Genomic DNA, 20,296 nt, shown 5'->3' with positions numbered 1-20,296 from the left:
ATATTACCGTATATATTCGAGTATAAGCCAACTTTTTCAGCACGTTTTTTTATGCTGAAAAAGCCCCCCTCGGCTTATACTCGAGTCAGGGTCCCACTTACCTTTCTCTGGTGCAGTGCGCATGCGCTGCCACGTACACGTTTGGCTATTCCTGGGCAGACGGCGCATGCGCGGTGACGTGTTGGCACCGGGTGGCGCCGTTTTTAAATGTAAGGCGCCTCACCGAAAGGTAAGTGAGACTCCTCCGCAGCCCCTGCATCTCCTCAGGAGATGCAGTGCTGCCGGCATGGTACAGGAGATTCTCCTGTACTATGCTCGCAGCCCTGCATCTCCTGTACCACGCCTGTACCATCTCCTGACCACGCCTGTACCATCTCCTGTGCCATGCCTGTACCATCTCCTGTACCATGCCTGTACCATCTCCTTTACCATGCCTGTACCATCGCCTGACCAAGCCTGTACCATCTCCTGTGCCATGCCTGTACCATCTCCTCTACCATGCCTGTACCATGCCTGTACCATCTCCTGTACCATGCCTGTACCATCTCCTGTGCCATGCCTGTACCATCTCCTGTACCATGCCTGTACCATCTCCTGTACCATGCCCACAGCCCTACATCTCCTGTACCATGTCCGCAGCCCCTGCACCATGCCCGCAGCCCCTGTTTTGGGTCTCGTGGTGGTCCAGTTGGGTCCAGTAGCTGCTGCATATCCCTAGGCTTACACTCGAGTCAATAAGTTTTCCCATTTTTTTTGTGGTAAAATTAGATGCCTCGGCTTATATTTAGGTTGGCTTATACTCGATTATATACGGTAATCATTTTTTTTAGTAACTAATTTTAGTAGTAAACCACTTCCCCCAGAAGATTCCCGGTTGTGAGACGCTGTACCCAAATACAATTTATGTCCTTTTTCCCCCCACAAATATAGCTTTCTTTTGATGGTATTTGTTCACCTGCAGTTTTTATTTTTTGCGCTATAAACAAAAAACACTGACAATTTTGAAAAAAATAAATAAATAAATAAATAATAATAATTCTTTACTTTCTGCTACAAAACATATCCAATAAAAAAAAAAAAAAATAGAAAAAATAGAATTTCTTCATCAATTTAGGCCAATATGTATTCTGCCACATATTTTTTGTAAAAAAAAAAAAATCCCAATAGGATTAGATTATATAAGGTATCTACAAACTACTGGATATTTTTATTTATTTATTTATTTATTTTAATTTTTTTACTAGTAATGGCGGCGATCAGCAACTTATAGGGGGACTAAGATATTGCAGCGGACAGTCGGACACTAACTGACACTTTTTTGGGACCAGTGACACTAATACAGTGATCAGTGCTAAAAAAATATGCACTGCCACTGTACTAATGACACTGGCTGGGAAGGGGTTAAACATCAGGGGCTATCAAAGGGTTAACTGTGTGCCTAGCCAGTGTTTGTGCACTGTGTTGGAGGTGCTTTTACTAGGGGAAGGCATGGATCCATGTCCCTGCTTTGCAGCAACACAGGATCAATGCCTTCCCTGCTGACTGGCTAAGTACCAAAGGATCAGCGGGTGCCGGCGGACATCAAGTCTGCGGCACCCGCCACTGAGCGGACCGCTGGCAGTTGCAAATGCACGCCCCAGACCCGTAGAGTGTTGGATCACGTACTAGGTGAGTGATCCGGTGCAGCAGTGCCAAATGGTGGTAAGGTGGTTAAGGGTTTCTATCTAGCACTGTATAAACATTATGTATATTAAACCTTACAGGACCGCCTACAGTTTTGTGAGTAAAAACTTGATTAGTCCCACGACCAAACAGCACCTGTGTAGCTCTCGGCTAATAAACAAAGCTCAAATCCTATGACCTTGGTGTTCTAAACTGGGACCTTATGGTACCTTTGAATTGTTGGCTATGTTTCCCCTGTAATTTAACCCTGTAGTAAACTGTGATACTCTGTTCTTCCAGGCCATCCGTCTCAAGGTAAATCCTCTGTACCTAATGATTCCTGGCACCGTTGGCTGCTCCTACGCCTTCATGCTCCCTGTGTCCACACCTCCCAACTCCATAGCATTTTCTACGGGACATTTATTGGTGAAAGACATGGTAAGTATCAGAACATCCGCCTTTTCATGTGGGACTGCATGGGTCACTTACATCCTTTAAGTCAACACTGATATTTACAGAGCAGTATAAACATTATTACCCTTTCTAAGGCTCGTCAGTATAGGAGAACATCTTATTGCCTGGGTTCTGGCATCAGTATATAGAGAACCAGATTTTTTCTTCAGTTTTAAAGATTGTGCAAGCCTACTCATTAAACCACCTCCCACCCGGGCCATAGTACATATACGGCCGGGTGGGAGTCTCGTCCTTCTGAATGGACGTTCCGGAACGTCCTTCAGAAGGAGCGAGATCGCGCCGCCGCGGGCACGCGCAGCGGCGCGATCCCGATGTGCCTGTGTCCCTCGGACACAGCGCAACAAGATGCGTCAGGAGGGCCCTGTGATTGGCCCTCCTGATCACATGACGGCTGTGTCCAATCACAGCCGTCATGCAATGTAAATACAGCCGTTGTAACGGCTTCGATCTCTTCTCCTCCCTGACAGATCCTGTCAGGGAGGAGAAGAAGAGGATCGATACTGGAGCTGGGGTGATCAGTGAGTATTTCTAAGTACTCACTGATCACAGGGGGGGTCTGTGCTGGTAATCAGATGATTGATTACCAGTGCAGCCCTGGGGGGAGGGGATGCCACTAGAGCCACCAGGGATGCCCACCCATGACCACCAGGGATGCCCACCATGGCCACCAGGGATGGCAAACAGCCTGCCAGTAGTGCCCTCCTATCAGTGCTGCCCACCAATGCAATATATCAGTGCTGCCCACCAGTGCCCATTATTGCCCACCAGTGCTGCCTATCAGTGCCCATCAGTGCCAATCAGTGCCGCCCATCAGTGCCAATCAGTGCCGCCCATCAGTGCCCATCAGTGCTGCCTATCAGTGCCCATCAGCGCTGCCTATCAGTGCCCACCAATGCTACATATCAGTGCTATCTATCAGTGCCACATATCAGTGTCCATCAGTGCTGCATATCATTGCTACCTATCAGTGCCCATCAGTGCTGCATATCAGTGCCACCCCATCAGTGCCACCCAATCAGTGTCTCCTCATCAGTGCCTGTCAGTGCGGCATCATCAGTGCAGGAAAAAACGTATCTATTCACAAAATTTTATAACCTAAACAAAAAAACTTTTTTTTTTTTTCAAACTTTTCTGTCTTTTTTTATTTGTGCACCAAAAAAGAAAAAACCTGACAGTGATCAAATACCACCAAAAGAAAGCTCTATTTGTGGGGAAAAAATGACACAAATTTGGTTTAGGTACAGTGTTGCATGACCGCGCAATTGTCATTCAAAATGCAACAGCGCTAAAAGATGAAAATTGGTCTGGGAAGGAAGGGGGTTTAAGTGCCCAGTATTGAGGTAGTTAAAGAGGAGTTCCAGACGGGGGAAAAAAAATCTTAAAGTCAGCAGCTACAAATACTGTAATTGCTGACTTTTATTATAGGGGGACATACTGTACAGGGATCCTGCGATGTCGGCACCCAAAGCCGATCCATCTATTGGCTCCAGGTGCAGGCGCTGGTATCTTCCCTAAGGGAAACAGAAAGTAAGACCTTGCGGCTTCACAGCCTGTTTCCTCCTGGGCATGCGTGAGTCATGCTGCGCCTTCTGAATGGACCCACTTTCTTCTGAAACCTGTGTGTCTCCCAGAAGGAAGCAGGGGGGGGGGGGGGGGTTGAAATTTTGTAGGTCGCTGCACGATTGTGAAAATCTTACCCAGAAGTGGGAGGGGGTACGTGATTTTGACAGGTATCCTCTCCCCCCATTGGCAGCAGAGGAGGAGAGTAAGCAAACAAGCAGAGCTTCCCCTTTTTGGGTTGGGCTCCTTTTTAAGTAAAATGATAAGTCACTAGTTGCTTGCTGCCTACTCAACTGCCTCACCCTGGACACTGTTTCCCAGCTCCTGAGTCTGCCGCCATTCATAGAACACCTTCTATTTTTCTCAATCCATATAAGGTGTTCTTTGATTGGATGAGGTGGAGATTGTGATGTCACCCCTCATCAAAATCAAATCTGGTCTCCTGAGTGGCTTCCACTGAGTTCAGTATGGGTGATCTACCTAGAAGTGACAGAGGCGGGGAGGTACTAGAACCGACTGGGTGCTTTAGCTTAATACAGAAACAAAAGTAAGACATATGTGTAGCACAATTCCTAGCTGTTTTGATGGATGTGGGTCCCCCTGGGTTACCGCTAGCAACAATAGCACATTTATGCATGTTCTCCAAGTGTGAGTACTGAGACAATGACCAGTCCAATATCTTTGGGTTTTTTTGTATTTATTTGGTAACTTGGATGGGAGAAGGGATGAGTGGGATACTCCTGGAACAAAACTAGGCTCGTTTGGCAGAGACTTAAAGGAGGACACACTTTTAATTTGCTGAGCCTCTCTTGGTATGGAAAGGCTGAGGTCATCTAAGGGGAATAGGCAGAGGCGTAACTAGAACATTCAGGGCCCCGGTGCAAGAAACCATGAAGGGCCCCCTGGACCCCTGGCTGGGGCCCTTCCCTTTAAGCCTGGGGCTCTTCCCACTAATCCTGGGGCCCTTTACTCTCCTTGCGGGGCCCTTTATTATGGTTCCGCAGCGGGACCCTTTCACAAGTTCTGCAGTGAGCCCCCTTTCTGCCATGCAGGGGAGCACACAGGGGCCCAGAGACAGCAGAACACAAGTGAACTGGATAGGAGGAGTGGCGAGGTGGGGGGGGGGAGCATATAGAGGAACCAATCTCCATTATTTTCCTCCTGCAGCTACAGAAGGAAAAAGGAGGACAGTAATTTCTCTATATGCTGCCCCCGCCGCCCCTCCTATCCAGGTGTACAGGGGAGCCGCACAGGCCCCCTGGAGCATGGGGCCCGGTTGCAATTGCAACCCCTGCAACCCCTGTAGTTACGCCCCTGGGAATAGGGCTGATTTGTCCCAACTGATAACAAAACTTGAGAATGAGCCAAAGGTTTGTATAAGGGACATAAGGGGTATTAAGGATTTCTCTGTGTCTCCAAGAAACAGTAGCACGTCATCCCCGTATAACGATATTTTCTCGCATCGAACGTCCCTATTAAACTCACAGATATCCTCAGATTGCCTAAATGCTGCAGGCAAAGGCTCAATTGCCAAGGGAAATAGCAAAGGGGAAAGGGAACACCCTTGACAAGTCCCCCTAAACAATGGGAAAAATGTCAAAACCGAGCCATTGATTTGCATACAGGCCCTTGGAGCAGAATAAAGCTACATAACCCAGCAAATTAATCTACTGCCTAGGCCGAACACCTCCGAGACCTCCCGCAGGTACATCCACTCAACGCTTTTGAAAACTTTCGCAGCATCCAGTGACAAATCCAGCGATAAATCTGCACTGATCTGGGTGAACCCACCCTTGCACCACTCCACTAAGTCTTGTTGCCAGGACCCTAGCTAGGATCCTAAGTTCGAGTTCAACAGCGAAATAGGACAATAGGATTCCGGCATCAGTAGATCCTTGCTCGGCTTAGAAAGCACTATAATACAGGCGTGATTCATAGAATCTGGAAGTCTAAAAATCTAAAAATTCCCTAAGGCAGGACACAGGGTAATTAACTGTACTCTGGTATATGTTGCTATAGAAAGTGCTAAATTATCCTAAAATGTCCTGCCGGTCATGTGAGCACACACCCTCCGCTGTTAGTATAGAATGAAATAAAATTAGCGTTAACTTGAGAGTTTGCTATCACCGCCAGCATGTGACCTGTTCTCTCCCCCTCCTCGAAACCTTTACACCTGGAGAGAGTGATCAGCCTTATCTAGAGCTGATCTATACAGTTGTTGTACATCTTTCCAGCGGTTAGAAGGGGGGGGGGGATCATAAATGTACTGGATTTCCTTTTTCTGTACTTCAGCTATCAGTACATTTTCCCATGCTAGATTGGATTTTTTTGTGAGAACTAATAGCTTTGAGTAGTACTCCCCTGCTTTCATAGTGTCCCATACCACTTGAGAGGGGCAGAGTTGACATTATTGTGGAAGAATTCAGTTAAAGCATTGTTCATTGTGTCCTCCCGAGAAATCACCTTTAACCAGAAGGTGGGGACACGCCAATTAGGCTTAATCTTCGGTTTAATCTTATCTAATGTAACTACTGTAGTATAGGAGAGTGGTCCGAGAGCCCTCTGGTTAAATATTGTACTTTGGAGACTCATAAAAGCATCAGATCTGTGCCCAAGGTCAGATCTATTCTCGAAAGAGTCTGATAAGTACTGGAGCAGCAAGAGTAAGCGTGGAATAGTGGATTTACACATGAACTTTAATGGCATCTAAGTCCCCATGGTCAAACATTCCCATAGACACACTCCTAAACCTTGTGGACAGCCTTCCCAGAAGAGTTGAAGCTGTTATAGCTGCAAAGGGTGGGCCAAATCAATACTGAACCCTACGAACTAAGACTGGGATGTCATTAACCACTTTACCACCGGAGGATTTTGCTGTCTTACGTCCAGGCCACTTTTTGCAATTCGGCACTGTGCGACTTTAACTGACAATTGCGCGGTCGTGCGACGCCGTACCTAAACGAAATTTATGTCCTTTTTTTCCCAGAAACAGAGCTTTCTTTTGGTGGTATTTGATCACCTGTGCAATTTTTACTTTTTGCGCTATAAACAAAAAAAGAGCGTAAATTTTGAAAAAATAATATTTTTCACATTTTTTTATATGAAATTCCCCTCCCAAAAAAATGTAAAAATCAAATTGTTTTAAAATGTTTGGCCAATTTGCTTTCTGCTACCTATGTTTGGTAAAAAAAATCACAATAAGCGTATTTTGATTGGTTTGCGCAAAAGTTATTGCGTTTACTAACTAAGGGAAAGATTTCTGTCATTTTTGGTGTTTTTTTTTTTTAACGAGTAATGGCGGTGATCTGCGATTTTTTTGCGGGACTGCGACATTGCGGCGGACAGATCGGACCCTTGACTGACATTTTTGACACTTTTGGGGGTACCAGTGACATTACTACAATAATCAGTGCTATACATATGCACTGTTACTGTAAAAATGACACTGGCAGGGAAGGGGTTAATTTTATTGGAGAGGGAGGGGTTAATGTATGCCTGGTGCTTACTGACTTGTGTGGGGGGAGGTGACTGAGTGACACAGGGACAGATCGCATGTTCAGCTATGCTGAACCCTGCAATCTGACCCTGTCTGTCACTTAGGAGATCCGCCCGCTTTGTTTACACAAGCGGGCGGATCTCCAGACTCGATTCCCAGACGATCGGGGAAGAGCGGCGGTGATCACTGCCGCTCCTTCCCTGGCCCGACTCCCACTGTGACTGAATACAGCGGGAGCGAGTCTCCGGCGGCGAGCATGCGCTGCCCACAAGGGGAGGAGTCCAGCGATGTAGGTCTATGTCGCTGGACGGAACGAGCCACTTTGCCGCAGTACAGTCAACGTGACTGGTCGGAAAGTGGTTAAAGTTCATGTGCATGTAAAGGCAGACGTCCCAATACTATTGACAATATAGTGTGTTTGTGTGTGTGTGTGTGTGTGTGTGTGTGTGTGCAGTGGTGTATTTAGGTTTTGTGCTGCCCTAGGCCTGACTAAACTTGGGCACCCCTAATTTAAATATGACCCACCCCTTCCTGTAAAGGCCGCACCCTTTCCTGTTTATGACCCGCCCTGTCATCTGTAAACCACAGACCACAACCATAGTCTATCAGTGCCCATCAGTGCAGCCTCATCAGTTCCCATAAGTTCAGCTTCATCAGTGCCCATCAGTGCAGCCTTATCAGTGATCATCAGTGCAGCCTCATTATTGCCCATTAGTGATGCCTCATCAGTGCAACATATCAGTGCAGCCTCATCAGTGGCCATCAGTACAGCCCCATCAGTGGCCACCAGTGCAGCCTCTTAGTGCCCATTAGTGCAGCCTATCAGTGCATCATATCAGTACCCATCAGTGCTGCCTTATCAGAACAGCTTATCAGTCCTGCCTCATCAGGGGCCATCTGTGCAGTCTATTAGTGCCCATCAGTGCAACATATCAGTGCCCATCAGGGCAGCATATCAGTGCAGCCCCATCAGCTTTTTTGCTGCCCCCCTGCAAAGTGCTGCCCTGGGCCTTGTTGGCCTAGGCCAAGATACAGCACTGTGTGTGTGTGTGTGTGTGTATATATATATATATATACCATTGCTAGCCTCCTTCTGAAATTGCCTGTACTTTGGCTGTCATGCCAATCTCCAGGCTTCAGTTATTAGTCACTAACACAGAACAAATTTGAAGGTCTGACTTTACTGGCTTATTTATTTTATCTATATTCATAATCCCCACAACACCTTCCTTAGGCTAGGTTCACACCAGGGAAATGGCATAGTACAAAGAGGTTCCTAGTGCGGCGAAACCACGCTACGGTTTCCAGTGTGTGGGGGTTCCATTAGGATTAATTGTGTCCCCACGCATCTCCTGAGCAGCATCGTGGTTTTCTATGTGGGTGGTTGCGGCCGCAGGAACAGGTGCGGTCCCACAGCAACAGCCACCTGCACAAGTGTGAAACTAGCCTTATATCTTTGTTTTGTTGGCTTAATAACAAAGTATCAAAAATTGTATGGTTTCATACTCTGCTACTAATAAACAAAGCAAAGCTATAAGGAAGGTGCTGTAATGTTGTGTAACCTGAGCTATATAAGGAGTCAGGTGCCTGGTTTGCACTCAACACCATCCTTAAATGATTCCCAGGGTGGAGTGGGGCTATTTGCAAATGATTTATCCTGGGTTATTGAATAAGAAGCCAGCCAGAGGCAGGGGTTCTCTCAGCACAGGTTAGTATTGTAGCTGTGATTGCATTGTATAACTACAGTAAAACATGTTATATTGTATATCAATTGGGGCAACCCTCTAACACTTTCGTGTCTATTTTTTGCTTCCCTTTTGCAGGCAAGGACGGGACTTCTGATGAACTTAATGGGCGTTCTTCTCCTTAGCCTGGCCATGAACACCTGGGCATCCAGTATATTCGGGCTCAGCACTTTTCCTGATTGGGTCAATCTCCATTCACACAACGTTACCGCCTTGGCCACACATAATATGACCACCGGTGGCTGACGGGTCAGCTGTTCATCCAGGGTGGCCACACAAACTGACATTATAAAGACACTAAAGTGACAATTTATCGGCCTGCAACCTAAACTGCAGAATGGCTATTGTACCTTATTGTGAAGGACTGTCCTTATCTTTTAGGAATCAGAATCATTTTTTTTCTTTGTGTAATTGTTACACAATTGTCTCACTTCAATTCATTCAGAATTGTACACAAATGCTACGTACGTTATCGGTGACGCAGAGTTGCTGATATCTGCAGCCTTGCATACCTCAGGTATACGTTGCACACAAGCTATTGGGTACCTAGTCTAATTAATGCTGGACACCATTGGTCTTTTGAATGGACCTCCATGGAGTATTGGATAAGGATAAGGACCTACAGGCACTTTCTGTCCAGTGCTTTAGTGCTGAAGTGCTGCTAATTTCTTTTTAAACAGGTTTAAGCTAAATGTGTACAGGACTCTATACTCTTCTTTTTATGATACACTCAGATGGCTTGCAGATTTTAAAAAATTGTAAGTCTCAGAACATCTCTGTGATATAGACATACAACAATGAAGCTTCCATTGGTGTAGCGATGAGGAATGAGACAGCCACCCTTGCTGGAATATCAGGACCGTGCCCAACTGACCATTAAAAGGCCCACTATTGGACCCCAAACTTATAGTGGTTCCATATATATTGAAGAATGGAAACAAAAACGTACAAAAAGGAAATATACCTATCCTTACCATAGAAAATGCTGCTACAAATGCACTGATTTATTCCACATTCTAAAATGTGAAGATGTGCCGTCATACTATTTACAATAAACTCTGTAAGGGTTGCCTCATCCGATAAGAGGAGAAAACTTTTCTATTGAGACCGCTGCCCTAAAACCCCATTGCTTAACAAGCTCTCAGCTGAAAACTAGATTAGAAGAGGAGGTATGGAAAGTGCCGCAGTTGAAGATTAGAGAGGTTTACTGGAAGTATATCTGCTTTATATGGGTTAATTCAGCCTTACATCAGTTAGTGAAAGAATGCTCCTTACATTGGTCATCAATGGGAAGAATGTCCCTTATTGGTGATCCGTGCGAAGAATGTCCCTTAGATTGGTCACCAGTGGGAAGAATGTCTCCTTACATTGGTAGTCAGCGGGAAGAATGTCTCTTATTGGTGATCAGTGGGAAGAATGTCCCAATCTAAGGTCACCGATGGAAAGAATGTCTCCTTAATTTGGCGGTCAGTGGGAAGAATGCTCCTTACATTGATGATCAGTGAGAAGAATGTCCCTTATCGGTGATCAGTGCGAAGAATGATCCTTAGATTGGTCACCAATTGAAAGAATGTCTCCTTACATTGGTAGTCAATGGGAAGAATGTCTCTTACATTGTTGGTCAGTGGGAAGAATGTACCTTACATTGGTCATCGGTGGGAACATTGCTCCTTGCATTGGTGGTCAGTGCGAAGAATGCCCCTTCGATTTGTTACCAATGGGGCGAATGTCTCCTGACATTGGTGATCAGTGGGAAGAATGCTCCTTACATTGGTGATCAGTGAGAAGAATGTCCCTTATTGGTGATCAGTGCAAAGAATGTCCCAATCTAAGGTCACCAATGAAAAGAATGTCTCCTTACATTGCGATTATTGGGAACAATGCTCATTACATTGGTGATCAGTGGGAAGAATGCTCCTTAAATTGGTGATTAGAGAGAAGAATGTTCCTTATTGGTGATCAGTGGGAAGAATGTCCTTTAGATTGGTCAACAATGGGAAGAAAGTCTCCTTATATTAGTAATCAGTGGGAAGAATGTCTCTTATATTGGTCATCAGTGGGAATAATGCCCCTTACATTGGTGGTCAGTGGGAAGAATGTCCCTTACATCGGTGATCAGTGAGAAGAATGTCCCTTATTGGTGATCAGTGGGAAGAATGTCGAATCTAAGGTCACCAATGGAAAGAATGTCTCCTTACATTGGTGGTCAGTGGGAAGAATGCTCCTTACATTGGTGATCAGTAAGAAGAATCTCCCTCAGATTGAGCATCGATGAAAAGAAGAATCCTTCCTTACATTAGTGGTCAGTAGGAAGAATGTCCCCTTACAGTGGTGGTCAGAATGCTACACTTACAAACAGCTAAAAAGATAATTTGCATCATACAGTTGGCTCTGCCAAGCGGAACCATGTAGGCACCATCAGATGGGAGGTCAATTAGTCACAGCTCCAGATACCCCTAACAACCGTGTGGAGAAACGCCAGCATTCCATGGAACTCTGGTTGAGAATATCTGGGATTAAATATTTCATTCAATGAACAGTGGAGGAAGACCATGCAATTGCTATGGGGACCAGTACTATATGGCCACACAGTGATTAATGCAACTAGCCATAGTGTTTGGTAATAATTGTGGATAAACTAGAAGTATATCCAATATAGGAATCTTTATACGATTTCTGTGAAAGCAATCAGTATTTTATTTTTATCATAATTGCCTTTCAGATGGAAATTAGATAAGTGAGGGGGCCTCTTATTCGAATTCCTATGGAGCTCCATCACATGTAGTAATGGCCCTGAGAAGAGTTGTAAATTCAGCAATGAGTATTTCCATATTTTATGGTGAAAAAACTTTGGGTGGAGACTTTAAGACTGGTATCTTTCACCAGGGCAGTTTTTTGGAGTTCCCGGGAAGCTCAACCAGGTCTGTGAAAGCACGCTTTACCAGTACTGGTCTCCTTTGAAAAGCATGCTCTTCTATCCTTTTTAATACATTTGCCCTCAATTCTGGTTGCTATAGTGGCCAATCAGAATGGGGAATTGTTTGGTCCAATTTAAGCAAAGGGGGCTGTTCAGCTCCTCTTTTTTTTTTTTTTTTTTTTTAGTCCCGTGCATATTTATATTAGATTTGTTAAAAGAAAGTGAGTTTGAATTGTAAAGAGATGTATTATATTTTTAAGTATTTTTTTTTATTTGTTTTATTTTTTTGGCATATAAAGGCAGAACTTTTTTCTTTAATTTCGGATAGAATAACGGAGCGTTATAACCGCTGTAATTTTTTATGCCATTTGAGCCTTATGGGGAGGTTTCCCTTCACTTCGTGTCACATAGCCAAAACAGGAAGTAAGAGGAAATCCCCCCCGAAGTTGAAGAATCCCTGGTTGTCACCAGAACTAGTGTCCCCATTGGAAGATTTCTCCTCCATTCCTGTTCTGGTGACAACCCAAAATTCTGGATTTTCATTTTCTTTTATCCTCAGTGATAACGGTATACAGGACACATAGAGAGGGTGTATCTCCCTAATATGGGCGCAGACAGCAATTAAGCATGACAGGGATTCTAATCCCTCTCCACGCTATCTTAAACTAAAAAAAAAAAGTTTTGCCTTCAGCTCTACGTTAACTTATATCAGTTTCCTGATTTTTTTTTTTGCTGATCAGGTTAATGTTCCTCCGATCAAAAATATTCAGTATAATAATGACACAAATGTATATTGTAAATACTTGTCAATGACTTCAAACCTCCACTCTTAAATGAAATGACAGTTGGGGAATGAAAGTTGAATCTAATTGATTGTTGCCGGGCAACACAAACTTTTTTAATTCTAGGATCTTCAATAATGAGGATCAGTGTCTTTAATAGGGATGAGAGAAGTTACGCATTTTCCTATCTCAGAAATGTTGGTGAAATGCATTGGAGTCAATGAGGAAGGCTAAATATAACTGGTTTCTAGTTTTCTTTGTTAGTTTTTTTTTTAATGCTTTGTGAGGGTTATGGAAGCTTCTTCTGACTATCCATGACCTGTTCCTGTAACAATAAATTGGCCCCTCATTGCCTTTATTTTTTTAATTATTTTGTAGAAAGAAATAAAATGTTAACAAAGGAAAGTAACATTTTTAAGCAACAGTACACATATAATAAAATACACACACACACACGCACATACAAAAAAACAGTTGCTCAGCATTCACAATGCCATCTTGGAAAATTCCCATAATGTTTCTAATACGTATATTTCTTATAACTGTCGACTCAATCTATTGGTCAAAAAGTGGTATTTTCCTAATTGCCATATTTTAGGGAAATACCGCATTATGCCACTGGATGGAGCTGGCGATCATAGGAAGTATACATATTAGACAGATTACGGGAATATTTTTGTGATGGCATTCAAACAGAAACATTTTTTAAATAGACCTCTGAATGTAATAAACTACCCTTAATACATCCTCTAAATAAAGTAAAAAAAAAAAATAGATCACTTCTCAAGCAAATTTTACCTAAGCAAGGGTCACTCTTTCCATCACCATTAAAGGTGGCCAGTATGTCAGTGTGTTATCTCAGTATTTAGCATTACAGATTTGCAGGGATGGGGTTCTGGTATTCAACAAGTAAAGAGACGTTGGACAACAGTCACTGTCATGATTATGATCCGTCTGGGACTGGGCGATGAATCCAGACACACAAATGTTCTTGTTATTTCTGAAAATGTCATAAATACATCCTTGCAGTGACAGGGGACTTGGCTTTGGACCAGAGTGGCCCTGTTGTGTGTGACTATGATGAGAATGGTAAATTGTGAGCTCCTCTGGGGCGGGGCAAATGCGAATGGTACTGTGTACTCTGTAAAGTACTACATCAATATGGGGAAGAAATACATCCTTGCAGTGACAGGGGACTTGGCTTTGGACCAGAGTGGCCCTGTTGTGTGTGACTATGATGAGAATGGTAAATTGTGAGCTCCTCTGGGGCGGGGCAAATGTGAATGGTACTGTGTACTCTGTAAAGTACTACATCAATATGGGGAAGAAATACATCCTTGCAGTGACATTGGACTTAGCTTTGGACCAGAGTGGCCCTGTTGTGTGTGACTATGATGAGAATGGCAAATTGTGAGCTCCTCTGGGGTGGGGTCAATGTGAATGGTACTGTGTACTCTGTAAAGTACTACATCAATATGGGGAAGAAATACATCCTTGCAGTGACAGGGGACTTGGCTTTGGACCAGAGTGGCCCTGTTGTGTGTGACTATGATGAGAATGGTAAATTGTGAGCTCCTCTGGGGCGGGGTCAATGTGAATGGTACTGTGTACTCTGTAAAGTACTACATCAATATGGGGAAGAAATACCATCCATTTAGCTCCACGGTCACCAATAAGATATGAAGCTGCTCTGATAATGTAACACAGACAGTTTTTAGTACTGATGTATTTAATGACTACATGAACTGACTATGAAATATCATAGGCTGCTGCTATACGGTGTGTAATTCAGGGATATCGGAATAAAAACTATTTTATTTTCTGCATATTAAACACTCCTTGCTTGTCTCTCCCCCATAAATGGGATTAGTTGTGTGATGGTATTTAGTGATCATGCATGCTGGTCAATAAATGATCGATTGATTTTCCAATAGGAATAATTGATCTTTAGTTCACAACCCATTCGATCCATATACCACACACAGGGAAATGGATCTGGATTGGTAGTTAAGATACAACTGTAGTTTAATGGTGGTCATACACGATTTAATAAATGATTAATTTATTTTCTGATCAATCTCTTCCAAATAGGAATACTGTAAACCAAAATAAATAATCCTATATCGATTAAAATCGGCTCCAGTTGTGCAATACTTTTTTTTATTTTAACTGAGAACACCATATCCTTTTCATGTCGTGTATTTTAGAAAACTATGACCATTTAGAAAAAATTAGGACTCCCAATGGACCAATCAAAAGTTCATAAGCGTGTTCAATGGGTGTGCTGGGTGTGCCTGTACAGTGCGGATTCCCTCTGCTTTCTGTCTCCCCCCCTGCAGTGCTGCCGCCTTCCCTCCTCTCCTCTCAGGAGTCTGGAAGGGGCTGGTAAATATTTCATTAGCCAGCCTTTTATTTTCTGAATGAACACAGTGAGTGATCTTTACTGATCGCTCCTGTCTTCATTCCTAACAGAAGCATAGTACTATGTTTACTGCAGGCTGCAGAGAAAGGGACTGGGGAATCTCTGTTCTCAGTTTCTTTCTCTGTCTCAAACGTGTGACATCTGGGGCTCCTAAAAAAAAAAATGTAAAAAAAGTAAAACATGTTGTAAAAAATAATAAAAATTAAAAACTACTGACACAGTCCACTGCCCTACTGACACCAATCTTTGCTCTACTGATACCATCTACTGCTCTGCTGATATACATGCATGTGTTTGTGATCTGGGGTGCACCCAAATGCTCATAGCAATGCAGAAGTTACACCAACAACGGACTGATTGACTGTAAATCTGGCCATACACTGAAAGATTTCTCTCCATCATCCTTTCAGGATAAATGAGAGAAATCTATAGATTGTCCCATCCATGCTTTACAGTGAGGATAGAGGAATGTCCTCTGCTGGCTATTATATTCAGAAAGCCACGGCACCTGTAGCTGTCAGAATACCTGAGCCTTCGCTGCATCTGATTGGATGGAGGCACATTTAGCTGAGAACTTTCCATACGGCTCCTTTGCTTTTCAGATCAAAGGATGTCAATTGGTAGGGTGCCCACCTGAGCCAACCTTTGCCCGGATTTGAAATGGGATGAAATTCACTCTAGGTATGACCAGTTTTACTGGGGGATGATTATATTTAAAGAAATGCCTGTGTTCATTTTACATTTGCATTTTTTTCTCTGACCCCCCCACACACACCTTCCATATTCTAAGCACATTGCTTCTGTTCATGCTTTTAGACACTACACGGAAGGCATGTGCTGTGTAGAAATCATTATCCTATGCCTGTGGGCACTGTATTAGCCAAGTCTGACACTTAACTTTTTTTTATCATAAAGGTGCAATCATTTTTTAATTGTCTTCATATTATATTTAATACTTAGGGAAGGAAAATGATATCTACAGGTGGCATTTATTTCCACACTGATCCTTTGTATTTATAAATGTGTGAAAATGCTATGTGTATGTATAATGTCTTGTGTTAAATGATGAAAGTGATAGCAATTGTAATGATGGGTAAAACTTGAAATAAACTTTATTGATTATAACAACGTTTCTTTTTTAAATCCCGTTAACAAAACAATAGGCCTGTAAAAAGCAAAGTAGGTTCTATAGGGGTTGATTTACTAAAGGCAAATAGACTGTGCACTTTGCAAGGTGCAGGTTCCCTCTGTAAGTGAGCTTAGTAAATTAGGTAAGGCTTCACTTTGCAAAGAATACCCAATCACCTGCAAGGAACATAAAAAGAAACATCAAAGACAATAAAAGTCACCACCAGTTCATGCGCTAATCATAAAAAAACCCCATCAGTCCTTGTGGAGGAGGCTTCCAATGCCAGGTCATTGCAGCTCTCCTAAAAATCCACTAGGTGGTGGACAAAGATATCTGTACAAAGGATCAAAAAGAAAGAAGAGCGCCCGGCCGCCCTAGCGTAATACTGCTTTATTGTAAACATACAGGAAACTGGATAAAATTGCACTCACATGACGTAGAACAATCGTGGGTGTATCTCCAGTTTATATGTAGTCCCCTCTCCTTCCCTGGATAGCCGCTGCAAAAAGTCTGGAGTTCAAAATCCTCCTCCTCCAGACCTGATGACAAGTTTCAGGTCCTCCTCTACAGAGCTCTGACGAGCTCACTCGAGTGCACCTGCGCCCGGACCAGCCGGCACTGCGGATGGACATGGGGGGCTCCCAGAAGGCAATAGGCGAAGGGGAGAGAGAGATGGAGGGGGAAGGAGGCAATGTCTCCGAAACGCATTGTCATAGCAATCTACGTGGTTGCGTATCGGTCCCGCCATCTCTCTTCCCTTCACCTATTGTCTTCCGGGAGTCCCTCATGTCCATACGCAGTGCCGGCTGGTCCGGGCTCAGGTGCACTCGAGTGAGAACATCAGAGCTCTGTACAGGAGGACCCGGAACTTGTCATCGGGTCTGTAAGAAGAGGATTTTGAACTCCAGACTTCTTACAGCGGCGATCCAGTAGAGAAGAGGGGAATACATATAAACCGTATACACCCACGATTGTTCTACTTCATGTGAGTGCAATTTTATCCAGTTTCCTGTATGTTTACAATAAAGCAGTATTATGCTAGGGCGGCCATGCGCTCTTCTTTCTATTTGATCCTTTGTACAGATAAAAAGAAACAGCATTTGTGTTTGCACATGATTGGATGATGGAAGCCCACAGAGATTCTGCTCATTTCAGAGCTCTGGAGCAACTGCACTTGCAGAGTGCACAGCCTTTGTCCCTTTAGTAAATCAACCCCTTAGTGAGCACATGCAAGCGCTTTGGCATCATAGTGATTTATAGATTTATCACTGCAGGGAAAGGATTTGCAGTCACCCGGCTTTCCTTCATAAGGTTGAACAAAGGATACAAATTATTGCGGTTCTGTATTAATTATTTAATTACTAAATATAATTGCATCTACTGTAAGTATATATGTCTGGTTTACTAATAATAACAAATAAAAGGAACAAAGGAGGTCCTTGATGACGCCCTGTGGAAGGACGAAACGCGTTGACGCAATTTCCAAGTCCTAACGACATAATTTCCTGTTGCCGTGGAACGCATGCTTGTTACGGCATTCCTGGGAGTTCCCTTGCATTTTACATGCCCATTTTTATCCTCTGTTTTGTAAGTATATATTTTTACTGCACAATAAAACATCAGCCTTACAGTACTTCATTATTGGCTCCCTTTCTTATTCTGAGCATGGAGAGCATCTGGAATGTCTGAGAGCCACGTTGGGGAGATTTTTGCTGGATCCTTGTGACCTGCCATTCCCTATATCAGAGCGAAGCCTTTTTCACACCCAGACTGAAAAGCTGGGATTCCATTATTTCTGGTAAGTGGGGACACAGGAGGGGGTGTGTCACATCACGGAGCGAGTTATTATTTGGAGCACTTCAGCACTTATAAGAAGATTGGAGCACAAGAGCACTTTATATGGAGATGATTTTTGAATATTGATTTTTATTGGACATTCTTTGACTTTTTATTTGGTTTTCAATATGTTGTATATAGTTGCAAGCGCTGTATCATTTTTATTTTTATGTCTGGTTTACTATCAGCCTATGGCTATCCCTGTACAGCAGCACTCATGATTGGCTCTCAGTGTTTCCTTCCCCTCTCCAAGTCTGTGTGCTGCATGCAAATGTTTGACAAGAATGCATGCTGAGAGGAGGAGAAGGCAAAGTGAGCAGAGGAGTGACCTTATCAGTCTGCTGCTGCTCTCTTATTGTCCAGTCACCAAGGTGGGAGTGTAGAGCAAAGCACCATTGTATTCAGAGGCGTAACTAGAACCTTCAGGGCCCCGATGCAAGAAACCATGAAGGGCCCCCCAGACCCCTGGCTGGGGCCCTTCCCTTCAAGCCCGGGGCTCTTCCCACTAATCCTGGGGCTCTTTAATCTCATTGCATGGCCTTTTATTATGGTCCCGCATCAGGATCCTTTCACAAGTTCTGCAGTGGGCCCCCTTCCTGCAATCTTGGGGCCTCCCCACAGTGGTGAAATGCCAGGGCCCGGTCGCAAGTGTGACCTTTGAGATCCTAGAAGTTCACCCACTGGTTTGCTACCGGGCCCCCTGGAGCATGGGGCCCGGTAGCGATTGCAACCCCTGCAACCCCTGTAGTTACGCCCCTGATTGTATTCCTGACCTGCTTGCAGTGTCATCAACTTGGCAGGACTGGATGGACAGAAATACAACTCCTTTGGCAGGATATGTATGTGACAAGGTACCTGAAAGCAGGGAGTGAGGGGACATAGCAACAAAAGCACAGAGGATGGATAGAGCCCCTGACGGCTTTTTCTTGCTGTTAATGTCCCATTTAAGATTTTTCATTATTTTCTATCCAAGTGGCAAAGCGGACAGGAAATTAGGGAAAAATCTACCCAAGGAAGCCTCAGGCGGCAATAACATTTGTTCCACCTTTTCCCACCATGTACAAAAATGGGCTGGAGTTACACATTTATAGGAATTGAAGCCATAGCCTCTTATAACAGCCAGGCAAGAAGCATCTTCACAAGGCAGTCAGCAATAGAAGCTAACTAGTTGACAATAGAGCACTAAGTCCATTAGAGCAGCAAACAGCCAAGCGACAAGCATTTGCAGAAGAAGAGATCAGCAACGATGCCCTCCATTCTCCTTAATACAGGTGTCCTTCAACAGAAATTCTTTGGATCCTGCCATGAAGTGAACCAAGAACTAAACTTCTCCTATGGCATGTAGAACAGAAGAGTGACTTCATAGGAAATACATATAGGTGACATAATGCATAGTGTCCACTAGATGGCAGCAGCACTCCAATCTATCTGCATGTACAGCAGGGACATAAAGAGTGAATGGCTGTCTCTCTTATTCTTTATGAGCTTTGCTGTGTGCTCAGAGATTCTGGGCTGAAACATTGACTTGTGCCCAGAGATTATATTTGTAAAGGCGCTCAGTTTGGCAGGAAATAGAGAATTCAGCGAACATTTCCTATTAGTCCATCTTATGCCCAGCCAACATTTACATAGGTCTAAGGCCAGTTTTGTGCAGAGAGCAGTTTATGGTCTCAGATGTTTGTGTGCTGCTGGAGGAAACCCATGCAAACATACAAACTCCATGCAGATAGCACCCTAGATGGAGGTAAATGCTAATGTATGCACTGCATATACATATATGCAGCCAGGAGCGGGGTGAGGCGGTCACTTTGGGTGCCTCAGCAGCAGAACATGCGATTTATAATTCTAAAGCAGTTCACAGCTCGTGGGGTGGGCATACGCTGGCCATTGTCTTAGCTTCTAAATGATCTTGTTCCAGCACTATGGCCAACCATGGCTATTACACTTCAGTTCACAGAAACTGAACCCAGGACCCCAGTGTTACAGGGGGACCACACTCCCACATTTCTCTGTATATTAATATCACTTAGTGCAGTATGCAGATAGGGGCAACTGACTTTCCTGATATGGGTTGTAGTTTCAAAAGCACTAAAACCACAGGAACAGCAGAGCAGCCAGAAGACTCGCATTTTCAGAAGAGGATCAGGACAGGAAGCCCCTATATTCTCTTGGGAAAGATGAACTTTAATGAAAACGTATCAGAAAAGAAACACAGACTACTATAGCTGACCTCCCTCATAAAATGCTATTTGCCTGGCCTCCATAAAGATCAC

At 43.9% G+C, this 20,296-nt stretch overlaps 1 protein-coding gene across 1 annotated transcript in view; it reads left to right on the top strand.

The window, feature by feature from the left end:
• Nucleotides 1–10,092, top strand: part of SLC13A3 (solute carrier family 13 member 3) — a 70,252-nt gene extending 60,160 nt beyond the window's left edge. Inside the window, exons 12-13 of the mRNA XM_082272978.1 lie at nucleotides 1,963–2,100; nucleotides 9,016–10,092. Of these exons, the coding sequence (XP_082129104.1) occupies nucleotides 1,963–2,100; nucleotides 9,016–9,183 (306 nt within the window). The 3' untranslated portion in view covers nucleotides 9,184–10,092. The remainder of the gene's footprint in view (nucleotides 1–1,962; nucleotides 2,101–9,015) is intronic.
• The last annotated feature ends 10,204 nt before the right edge of the window (nucleotides 10,093–20,296 follow it).

Source organism: Pelophylax lessonae, assembly GCF_965119305.1.
Source record: "Pelophylax lessonae genome assembly, chromosome: 11".
NCBI lineage: Eukaryota > Metazoa > Chordata > Amphibia > Anura > Ranidae > Pelophylax > Pelophylax lessonae.
This window is presented reverse-complemented; position numbering and strand designations above follow the sequence as displayed.